Source organism: Mytilus californianus, unplaced genomic scaffold (genome assembly GCF_021869535.1).
Source record: "Mytilus californianus isolate M0D057914Y unplaced genomic scaffold, xbMytCali1.0.p SCAF_2, whole genome shotgun sequence".
Lineage (NCBI taxonomy): Eukaryota > Metazoa > Mollusca > Bivalvia > Mytilida > Mytilidae > Mytilus > Mytilus californianus.
This window is the reverse complement of record NW_026262668.1, coordinates 45,679,370-45,691,943: the sequence shown is the minus strand read 5'-3', so window position 1 is coordinate 45,691,943 and position 12,574 is coordinate 45,679,370. Positions and strand designations below refer to the sequence as shown.

Genomic DNA, 12,574 nt, shown 5'->3' with positions numbered 1-12,574 from the left:
ATGTATGTCTTCATCAAATAATTCTTTTCTAAAATTGTCATATAACTGAAGGGCACGATAAAATAACAAGGGCTTCATCTTCTAAAATATCCTTACAACTATCACAGACTCGCTCCTCTAAAAGTAATTTTTCAAATCTCCCTGTTTCGGTTCTTAGTGGTGCTACACCACATCGAAATTTGACAAAAGAACTCCTTTGTGAAAATGACATTGGAATTGCACAATAAGTTTCCGTTTCAAAACTGTTCTTAAATAAATTATATTTTCGAAGTTTGTTACCACCTTACCAGATAAAGCTTTCTCTGACTGTAAATTGCATTGCCACTGTTCAACATATTTACTAAACATTTTTGACATAATAGTATTGACAACTGAAGTACTATGAACATATTCTGTAATGTTACACAAATGTTCTGCATTACACTCAGAAAATGTTTTCGTTACATAAAAATTCCAATTTTTTATACACTTGTGTTTTTTACTCATAATGTCTGTCCATATGAAAACTTTTCTGTTTAACTGATTAAAACTCATATTGTTCAAACGGCACTATAGTCGAATTAAGCATTGCCATTGTTTTTGAAAGATTGGAATAGAAGGAATATTTATTTTCAAAATGAAGGAATAGCAGGAAGACACCCAATTAAATGTATTTGATGTCTCGGGTGTGAAAACTTAAATGACATGTTAATTGGCTTGATGAATTGGTGATTACGACGAGTGTCAAAATTAGATAATCTAATTAGATTTTTGTTCTTTTAATGTGCCGTTGAACTCGCTCAGATCATCATTTTGGACTCAAAAATATAGAATCTATATAGTAATGCTTCATATGCTAGTTTTTAATTATTTAGATGCAGTTCAACTATTTCTAAATGCATACAAAATTATGTAAAAATCTGAAATATTGTCCAATGACTTTTATTTCATCTCAAGTAAAGTATGTGTATACAAATTTCATCTGACTTGCCGACAGTATTTGGTTTTGAACTGCATCAAGTGTATCAAGAATCTATTCAGTGTTTCAAAAGCCAAACTAATTTACTAGTTTGTGATGTCCATCTCAGTTGCAGCTAGTGTTGTCAGAGAACGTTTTCCATGGACTATTATTCAATATTTAACAATATACATGTACTTATTCATATTGTATCAACTCTTAACATAAAATTAAACAAAAATGACAACTACAACGATAAATACCCCAGAATTACATTTGTTTTAATACCGGTAGGTGTTTTTGGTATAGACCCAGTAATAGGCCAATTCAGTTTGGGGCGTAGCGATAGTGAGTCGACCCTAAAGAAAAATTAAATGTCAAATTATAAAAAGAATTAACAATAACAATAATATAATGTCTGAAGTATTTATATTTCGAAGTTCTGTGGTATATATTTGGTGTTCTGTGGTATTCTGTGGTGTTCTGTGGTATTCTGTGGTGTTCTGTGGTAAAAAGACGCTCCCGTAAAGAATCCTATCATAACCACATCTTAGCTTAAGGCATCGTCTGAACATTTGAAGGTCCCTACTATGTATTGGTTACTTAAACTACACACACAAAAAAACAAACTGTAAAATATCGTTTCATCTCTGCCTCAAGTAAGTGTTCTACTAATCTTTCAGTGCTATTTACTAGATCCTTAACTACTATCAAAGAACTTACCATTAACTTTTGTAATAAAACATATGAAAATAGTGGAATTATCTATTTTTGGAGTTTAAAAAATTCTTGGGATGCTTTAGATAAATAACGTGCTTTTGATGGTCCTTTTAATTCGGTTAACAGGTTTGACTTTTCAACTTTTTACACTACACTTCCAAACCATCTTATCAAAGAAAAATGTTCCTATTTGATTACATGGTTGTTTGAAAAATCTGATTACAATTTATTTGTTTCAACTCATATAAAGCCTTCTTCTCTGATGAGAAAGGTAAATATGCTAGATATACTTACCGGAGGTATGATGAGATGATTAAAGCTGTAAATGTTCTCCTTGACAACATTTATGTACATTTTGGCAATAATTTTATCAACAGGTTGTATGTATTCCTATGGACACCAATTACGCCCCTTTAATAGAAGACTTTTTTCTTTTGTGTTATGAATCACATTTTATTTCCAAACTCTGTAAAGACCTGTCTAAATTAGATTTAATTGATAAAATTCAATAACACTAACCAAAATCTTGATATTTTTTCTTTAAATAACTCAAGAATTTTGTAAATATATTGCCGAAATTTACCAAAAGTACATGTAACTTACTTTAAATAAATCAAATATGACCGCAATAACTGTCCTTTACCGACCGTGCGAGGGCTGTATAGCCAGTCAAGGTCGTTAAAAACTCCCATCATCAACTGTCCTTTCCTAGATGTAGATTTTTCATTTTTTTCACAGGAAACTCTACACATAAGATTTACGACAAAAGGGACGATTTTCCTTCCCTATTGTTAATCATTCTTTGTGGTGGTCCATTGGCACCATCTTACGGTGTTTATATATCCCAACATGTTAGCAAAGCACTTGTCTGTAGTGACATGTTTTGGATTTCAATGAGCGTAATTTATGTATTATTGGTAAATTTTTTAGTCAAGGATTCCGTTACCACAAATTACTTAAAAACCTTTTACTTAATTCTTTCATAGAAACAACGATTTGGTTTCGAAGTTTGCCTCTAACTGTAGAAAACTTGTTACAAACAGGATAGCAAATCCTAATTTTTAGGGTGATGTTGTTTACCGAGCTTGGAAATTAAGTTAGCATCCAGGTAAAAGTGTTTTTTCGTGCTTTGTATTGATAAGACAAGTTAGCCTTTTTTTAACTGATTTTTATAGTTTGGTCTTATGTTGTACTGTTACAGCACTGTCCCATGTTAGGGGAAGGATTTGGTGTCAGCAAGCATGTTTAACCTCGCCGCATTCTGTATGTGACTATCCCAAGTCAGGAGCCTGTAATTATGTGGTTGTCAATTGTTACTGTACATCATGTTTGATTTTCGTTTATTGATTTGTACATTAATCATGCTGTTAATTTTCTCATTTAAATTGTTATACATATTTCATTTAAGAGCTTTTTACAGCTTACTATGTGGTATGGGTTTTGCTCATTGTTTAAGGCCATGATAACCTATAGTTGTCACAAACTTCTATATAATTTGGTCTCTGGTGATGAGTTGTCTCATTGGTAATCATACCACATCTTTCTCATTTATATATTAAATCTATATTTGATTTCATGCTTTTAACCTAAATTATCGAAATTGACATGGTGAATGGGAATGGAATCTTAGATTAATTGTTCAAACAGTATAGGATTTAATTTGGATTCCATTAAAACACATTCCACTTTTAAAATTTTAAACTCTGCTCACGATTCAACAGTAAACTAGTACGCTTATATGAAGAGGAGATCCTCTGTCACAGAACAGCTTCTTGAAGACCAACCTATGTCTGACCATCAGACAGCCAGATTAACGGACTGTCAGACTAACCGACAATCACGACTACTGGACTGTCTGAATTTTAGATAACAGCCATTCTCCCACCAAAACTTCGGTACTGACAGGAAAATATGTATTTTATTTGATTAAAATTTGCTATTAAATTTTTAGAAATCATTCTAAATTGAGGAATGTATCTCCCTCATGCAAAGCTGATTTCTTGTTTAGATTTGCCTTTGCTTAAGGTCCATTTTAGTTTTCAAACATTTTGGCCTCAAGCATCACTGAAGAGACATTTATTGTTGAAATGTGTATCTGATGCAGTAAAATTGGTACTACTAATGCTATTGACCTTTGATGATTATGAGAAGCTAAACCTGACCATTGAAGCATGAAAATGAGGTCAAGGTTATGTGTCAATGACTTGCTCATGAGAATTTATCATTAACCCGCTCTATACAATATTTTGTTGTCCTAGATGAAAATGGGGAAAAAACATTGCGATTATTTGCAAATCTATAAAGCCACATTTGCTGTAAAAGTAATGCCTTGTCAAACCTAGTACTATGACTTTCAAGGCAGGGGAGGCAAAAACCAGAAAATATTCAATGATGAAAATAAGTTGCTAGCTTGGTTCCTGTTTGAACTGGAATCTATCATTAACCCCCATTTTAATATTAAAAAAATTTCTAAATGAAAAAGCCAAGTATTGTTTAAGTGTAATAATTTGTAAAAATTGACATAACAAAATAAATTTAAGTCTAAAATATTTATTAAAAAAATGATAATATAATAAAATAAACAAAACAATGCCTTTATAACATGAACATACATTGTAGTTAAATACCCTTGATTAGATATCATATATGAACACATGCAAAACTAAGTCAACTCTTACACACTGTTAAATAGACCTTATCACTATTTCGGAATCTACTAAACTTTACCCCAAGATTTTGTGACACTTGAACTAATGACCTCATACAACACTTAGTTTAGCATTGTTGCGTCAGACATTTTCTTTCATGACATATAAAATGTTACAGGAACGTCTGTGAAGGCCAGTAATGGCGGACAAAAAGTGATAAGGTGTTTTCGGATGAAAGTTTTGAATGGAAAATTTCTTAAAGGTGCAGATAAGAAGTTAACTTGGGACTGAAATGAAGTCAAAGACAAAGACAAACACTATCCAGTACAAAAATGAATATTAAATCCTCCCCTCCCTTTTGCAAAAGAAGACCCTTATATTGAATTTATTTCCAACTTCCATAGCATCATAATACATTAGGAATGGTATAATATAAATGTTTTGGAATTCACGATTTTCCTGCTTAACATTTTAAATGTAATCAGTATACTTGGTATCAGTTTAATTTTTTTAAAGAATTTATTATCCAACTATCTTCATGTATAATTGAAGGGAAACATTGATAAGCTGGAAGAAAATTAATGAAAATCTCAAAATTCCCCTTTTCAATAAAAGAAAAACTAAGGCTGTACGGTTGCCTATAATTGCTTACATCCACTTCATTTGAACTTGGGTGGATAGTTGTCTCATTGGCAATCATACCACATCTCCTTGTTTTTATAAGAAGTTTCCTAAAATTAAGTGGAAAATAACTCATCCAAAGTATTCACAATTGTACCCTTTTAAACCTAACTTGTCCTTAAAAAAACACCTAAAATTACAATATAACAATATAAATACTCAAATCCACTTTTTTCCAAATGAATTGAAATTTTTCCAAAATTATTCGAGGAGTTCCTTCTAATCACTCATACAATAATAGAGGAACTTAAAATATTTTTAGGTAATTTCTTATCAATATATACAGTTTTGAAATGAATTATATATTTATAAAATAAATGATCAAAATATGTTTTTTGTGTAGTAGGGATTCTGTCTCATTGACAGAAACCTGCATCTCCCTCCTTTCATTCAAATGCTTAAAGTTAATATCATATCACAATGCATAATAATGGATTTTGGATTTCATCAAACAATATAATCTTCTACATCTAAATTCAGGATTTTTCATCTTTTTTTATCATCCACTTGTTCATCTTTCAAATCACATGCCTCGTTTTTAAAATAACAAGAATTTGGTTGATGGACATTCTGTAAAAAAGAAAATAAAGCATCATTATTAAACAAGTACTGTACGAATGCAATATATGCCCCATTCCCAAGTCTCCCCTCAAAAACTGACTATTTTAAATTACAAAGTGTAAAACAATCATGAGTTATCATCTCACATATGAATTTTTCAATGGAGTACCATTTCTTTGCTTAATACTGCAATTGTCTAAAATTTTAAATGGATATTAAACTAGCATTTATGACACTAAACATTGTGATGATACTCCCTACTACCATTTTTCAACAAAGATTACACAAGGAAATTTAAGTTTTCACCAAACATGGGAGAAAATAACAAAATCTAAATAGTCTGTGTTGGCAAAGGCAGAATTGTATACAACTGAAAAGAAAGTTTAGTCTAGTTTTGACTGAAATTTGCAAATTTTAATGCTACTTATATGCAAGACTAATTGCTAAAGTCTTATGAAACTGACCCTTTTTCATAAATACAGATTTTCTTATTGTACTTTATAAGGGGAGATAACTTAGATAATGACATGTATAGTAAATTTATCTTTTTTGTTATGAAGCAAGAACTCAAGTTTGGTGAACCCATTTTTTCATTTCATTTTCTAAAAGCATTACGCCCATTTGTCTTTTCACATAATGTAAAATCAAATGTGTGTTCAAAATGCAAATGGTCTACAGCCAAATTCCAAGAGAAGAATTTCTGTAAATAATAGGGTACCTGAAATAAATCATGAACTTTGATAAATATGGAAAGTGAAATTATAAGGATTTTTGCCACTAATAGTTTCCTGTAAAATAGTTTTCAAGATATAAGCCAATTACTTGCATTTTACCCATATGGTATATTTTTAGCAATGTCTGCTATGTTAATTAGTAGGAGGGATTATCAAACAAATTTTGAATTATAATTGAGTCCAAGTTTGATTCTAATTGGTCAAGAAGTTTCAAAGGAGATGATTTTTAAAAATTTAATGGAAAACATAAGATGACAACTGATGGCAATAGCTCACAGCAAAAAGAGGCTATATTTTATTAAATAAGGTAAAAATATAACTTGCAATTTCTAAGGAAATCCCGTACAAATAGAAATGACACTATATAAACCTAATGGACTAACCTCAACTGTCATAAGATCAGCTTCTTTACTTCTTGATGATCTTCTTTTGGCACACTGAAAAATAAAAGGTTGATAAACTAATAAAGGAAAGAAAAAGAAAGGTTGATAAACTAATGAAAGAAAAGTTTTGTAAAAGTAAAGCACCAGAGTGGCAGTCAATTATTCGTTCATCAAGAAAACTTTCCTATCTCACCTATCTAAGATCAAGCTGATATAAACCTTACAAATATTTTTTGATGAAATGTCAATTACAAATGCTAGTATGTGATCACTTACAATGCTGATTTTCCATATAATTTACATTTCAAAGGGGTATAACTCTTCCCAAAAAATAGGATCAGCACAGCGTTTCAAACTTTTTCAAGATATTGCTAATATTAACCTTTGACATAAATTTCATTGGACTCGGATGTGAATCGTTGATGGGAGACTTACAATGTTTGTTTTCATATTATTTACATTTTCAAGAAATATAAGCTCTGATTTTTTCCTCATCTTTGAGATATTGCTGATACAAACCTTTGAAATAAGTTATATACTTGTGCACACATTATATTTACAAAGACATGAGAAATACTGGCAACTATTTTTCAGGATGTAGATTTAGAATCTAACCTTGGTACATCCTGGTGAGGCCTGTGCCGTAGGAAAGAATAGGATTCCAATCGTACCCAAAAAAATCAGAGGGTACCCTGACAAGTTCTTTTACCTAATGAAAATTTAACTACAGACTAAGTGATAAACAGTTTAATTACTATTGCCATTAAACAAGTTTTTTAAGCAGTTGTTAAAATTTTGAAAGCAAACTTGCTCAATGAGACAAAATTTTTGCATGGAAAGAAACACCCTTATATGGAAATAAAATCAGGGGAATGTATTTCATAATTTTTTTTTTATAAAGTTTCCTTACTTTTTTCTTATAAAACAGTGTTATATGAGCTAATTTCATTGGACATGGTGATACTATCACCCACTGCACTCATATAACTTATATTTTTTATTATTGTTTACCTAACATTTAGTGAAAAAATATTTCATGCATTTCCAGGGAGATAAATAATTTAAAAAGAAACTTTCTCTTCAATTATCATTATATTCCTTCTTTCTTTGTTTGACATGCCAAAAAAATCTTTTTTGATAATTATTAGAGCTGGAAATGGACAGTAAGTAGGATTTTACAATGTTAAATAGGTTAATTGATTGATTGTTAGTTGGGTAATGTCCAGTGGCAACTATTTAATATTTATTCAGGACAAGAAACTTTTAACAATTAATTCAATAGTTAGATTCTGTAAATTGTGACCACAGGGATGAAGTGTGGGATATATGGACTGCCATTGGAAAGCAATGGTATGTTGGATACAGGCAGGAATTTTGCCTTTCAACAGACAACCTTCAAACCCTGGGTTTTTTAACATGCAGTCTTATTCAAAAAGGCTTTCTGGTCTTGTTATTTATCACTTTGCAAAATATTCCTCACCTAAAAGAATTAAAGAAATAGAAAAACAAAGGATATGGGGTATCCATCCATGACACAAAATTAGTACATTTACAGCAAAAAACACACAAAATGCAAAGGAACAGCGCTTTATTGCTGTTCTTCATCTCAATGTCAACAAAAACTACTTACTATCATTATTATTATAAACAGCAGAAAAATTGCAGCACAGACAACAATTATAATTATTATTATGGTTCTCTGACTTATAGTTCCACCGTCCAGCTTGGTGGCTTTCTCTGGGGATTCCTGGGGTTCAAAGGTCAAGGTTGTTTCTACAGAGTCCTTATCTGCAGTCATAAGTTTACCATCCATATCAACAATAAAACCATCCCTTATCTGAAAATTAAAATGTTCTTGTCAATTTAAGCTTTGTTCATTGAATAATATGGTTTTTTAAAGGCCATATGGTGACCTATTATTGCTTACATCCACACCATTTGAACTCTGGTGGATAGTTGTCTCATTTGAAATCATACCACATATCTATATTTTTAAATTTAAATATTATACAGGTAATCAGAATACCTATCTTAACTCCATATTTCTTCATCATCAACTAATTCAGGTTTATATAGTTGGTGATGGTAAAAATATTTTCTGTTTGTCCCACTAATGCAAATGAAAGTGACTTTTTACCAGGAGGAAAAAGGTAAGTTTAGAGTGTATATAATTCAAAGATTCACGCTCTTTAAAAACTTTTAAAAAGCACAAGTTTGGACTTGTGTGATGTCATCAAAAACATATGTTCTGAGTCTTTTATGTCCACATGAATGATTATATAAAGTGTGCACTATTACTATTAAAGTGGATAAATATTCATGATTTGAAAAAAGTAAAATATTTTTTTTTTATTAAGTGTGCATATGAAAGGCTACTTATGACAGACCATCACATTCTAATTACTACTTACTGTATGCAGTGGATTCATTTATTTTCGTGGGTACAAATTTTTCGTGGATTGGGGAAAAATTGTACTTTTGTGGATATATAATTTCATGGTTTTGTAAAAGGCTGCATACACGCCATTAGAGAATTCCTTCTTGGTTGAACATTAAAATTCGTTGTTCACCTAAATCCATGAAACCAATGAAAATTAGTCCCCCACAAATAATAATGAATCCACAGTAAGCATTCTAATCTCATGTTTCAAAAAAAGGTATGGGACATAACTATTAAGGGAAGAGACTTGACACACTTCATTTTTTTTTAATATATATACCTGACTTTCCAAAAGGTTAGCATGAGAGGCAACTTGTGGAAAATCCTCATTAGAACTTGCTTCTAATTCTACACCAACTTTGATACTTCCTCTTTGTACCTATAACAACAATGGTAAAATATTTTAAAGAATTTAACTGTAAAAATACTATATTACAATAGTAAACCCTCAAAGATAAATTAAAACTAAAAGTACCCAAGAAAAGCTCACAAAATAATTCCTCATGCCCATTGTTTTTTCATCTTAATATACCAAGGATTTGACCTTGACCTTGCAGACAGACATTCCAACATGATTTGTTACAAACCCTGGTAGTGGTCATCAATAATACCACTACCAGTGACAAACATTTCAAGCCTATTCATGGCAAAACCAATTTTCAAAAATAAATTAAAAGCACACTCAGAAATTGCCACTGCATTACTTCGGATCCCCTAAAGGTCATCCCAGTAAAAATCAATAAGATAACCGCTACACAGTTGATGTAACCACTGGAAAAAGTGGATATTGCAGAGTTCAGCAACATGAAATTCTCTTTTATATTTGGATACCAGCACTGAAATTTTATTTTATATATTAAGTGGTATTTTCAAAATGTTTTACAATTTTACAATTTGTAGCACTTTATTAGTTATCTTTCCAAAAATAACTATGACAGTCATTTTGGGGGAGAGTTGTCTTTTGGCAATCATACTTCATCTTCGTATTTCCTTTTTTTTTTTTTTTGATTCATTGACACAATCCTATTGTCATGCTAACAATCATGATCAAAACAATAAGTTCCATAACTATCATATCTGGATTTTTCATGATATATTTGCTGCTGGAGGTTAAGCAATCAACTATCTGTCAATCAAATTCTTACTTACTGTTACTGTCTTAAGTATCCTTGAAAAGTCTGGAGAAAGCTTTCTTAATCCATCGGAAATCAATCTGAATATAAAAAAAATCAGAAAATATGTTTTAAGCAATTTAAGTACATGTATATCCCTATACTTCAGAGACCAATCTACGAAATAAAATATTTTGTAAAAAATAAAGTACTATTTGGTATTTATTTTTCTTGACATTAAGGTAGCAACATTTTTCAACGAAAAATAAAGTACCTTTGTGATCTAATAGTAGCAATGAATATATGTCGTCTATTTCCTGCTGGATAAAAAGACTTTTTTCATCCTCATGAAGAAGTGTGTGTCTTAAATTCTTTTTAATCATATATTTTACTTATATGTAATATAAGTATTGTTTATACAAACAAGCATTCCATCTTACAAATATAACTTATATCTTGTGAAAGATGCTGACATCATGGATACATTTAACATACAGAAACCACCTGTTATATCTTCAGAATAATTTCTATGGTATTTGACACTTTGAAGTTATAAATGGAATTTCACCAGGAGGCACATTATTCTTTCTTAATCAGATACATGTCACAAACAATCACTCTTGGTGAGGAAATGCAGATTATGATACCAGATCGTATAAAAATTTATTACACTGCAATTAGTATATTATCTGAATGCCAGTGAGGTCAGTCTCCTCCCACTATAATAATATGATTGATGTACCCAGTCTGTGTGTAAAGCCATATGCATGGTCTTTGTATAATCACTTTCTTGATTCATAGCAGTCTGATTAGTTGATATAGTTTACAGTGCTATTATTCAATTTACCATCCGCCATCCCCTTCCTAACACCTTCAATAATGTTTCATGACAAGGGAAACATCTCAGCAGTTTTACTAGTGATATATATTTTTTTCTTTTTGATGTTTCCTTGATGGAATTTTTCACTGGTCATTTCTAAAATTTCATTCATCCCCCAAGCATTTTGGGGACAAATTTATTCCAGCGCCTGTTTGATAGACCCCTGCTTCTCTACTAGCACATGGGCTATCCCCATGCAGACCTTGCACAACCTGGCTGCAGATGAGACGCCTAGTCTCATCCCCTAGTGAAGAACCCTCGCTCCACATTCCCTGGCTGGCACATTGTCAGGCAGGCAGGTTCTTCCTCACACTGAAGGTTGCAATATGACTTGCTCAGGCAGGAAATAAAAATTCTATTCATATGCTGAGTGTTTCTCAAGGGCCAAAAGTATTAGTAGTAATATTAATACTAAAATTATTATTCATTCTACATATCTTTCTGCTTTGAGCCGGTATGATTTGCTGAGACTATGTTTTTGTTTACACACAGAAGCCCCTTATGTAAAACGTGCTTTAGTTTGTTTGGAGCTGGTATTTGGTCTATAATGATCAATTATGTGAGTTGCATTCTTGACTTTAATTGAGATTTGCTCTACCAGTAGAGTTTTACTTGAACTAAATATTGGACTTCAGGACTTCTCATCAATATACATCTGAATTTACAGCTGTAAAAATAAAGGTTGATGTGATCATTAAACTTTTCATTCTTGCATAATGAAACTTTTGTTCTTTGGGATAGGTAAATAAAATTTATCTCAAAATATTTATTTATTAATAATTGGTTACCTGGAATGGTTGCTCACTGACATTAGACAATTAAAAAGGGAGTATTTGCATACCACTCGACAATCACAAGATATTAAACAACCACCTCCTAAAACTATAGAAATTATATTCATACTATATGGGACTTCAGAAAATATACAATATGATAGATATAAGAAGATGTGGTATGAGTGCCAATGAGACAAATCTCCATCCAAGTCCCTACAAGTTAAGACTACAAGACAAAATGCAATATGAAACAACAGACTACATACACAAAGTTTGTATAAACATAAATAAAACGGATAACAGGCATGAATAACCAAATATATTGGACAGTACAACAGAACACATCGTCCACCACCATCAGACTCCTCTGTAAAACTAATGTTCAATCAGGAAGGATTTACCTTTTAACCTTCTCTTCTTTGTTTTTAGCATACATGTCATAATCTTCTAAGAAGCTGAATGTAATAGTTGCTGCTGTTGTGATATTTTTCACTGCAAAAATAAATGAGACAAAACATAAAGATTCAAGAATGCAATTTGAATGGTAAGAATTACAAAATCTGGGCAAAAATGTTAAATTTGCATAGATATTAAGAAAAATACTATCAATATATTACTAACTACTAATTTGTTCCAAATTTCTTAGAAATTTCTTCTTTGATTTGAATTTCTAGCAGTTGTTTTAACTTTCAATTTTTTGGT

At 31.2% G+C, this 12,574-nt stretch overlaps 1 protein-coding gene across 1 annotated transcript in view; it reads right to left on the bottom strand.

The window, feature by feature from the left end:
• Positions 1–4,191: 4,191 nt before the first annotated feature.
• Positions 4,192–12,574, bottom strand: part of LOC127728969 (papilin-like) — an 89,429-nt gene continuing 81,046 nt past the window's right edge. The window contains exons 22-27 of the mRNA XM_052236549.1: positions 12,274–12,364; positions 10,254–10,317; positions 9,385–9,483; positions 8,295–8,501; positions 6,665–6,718; positions 4,192–5,556 (exon numbers count right to left, since the gene is read on the bottom strand). Coding sequence (XP_052092509.1) covers positions 5,473–5,556; positions 6,665–6,718; positions 8,295–8,501; positions 9,385–9,483; positions 10,254–10,317; positions 12,274–12,364 — 599 coding nt within the window. The 3' untranslated portion in view covers positions 4,192–5,472. The remainder of the gene's footprint in view (positions 5,557–6,664; positions 6,719–8,294; positions 8,502–9,384; positions 9,484–10,253; positions 10,318–12,273; positions 12,365–12,574) is intronic.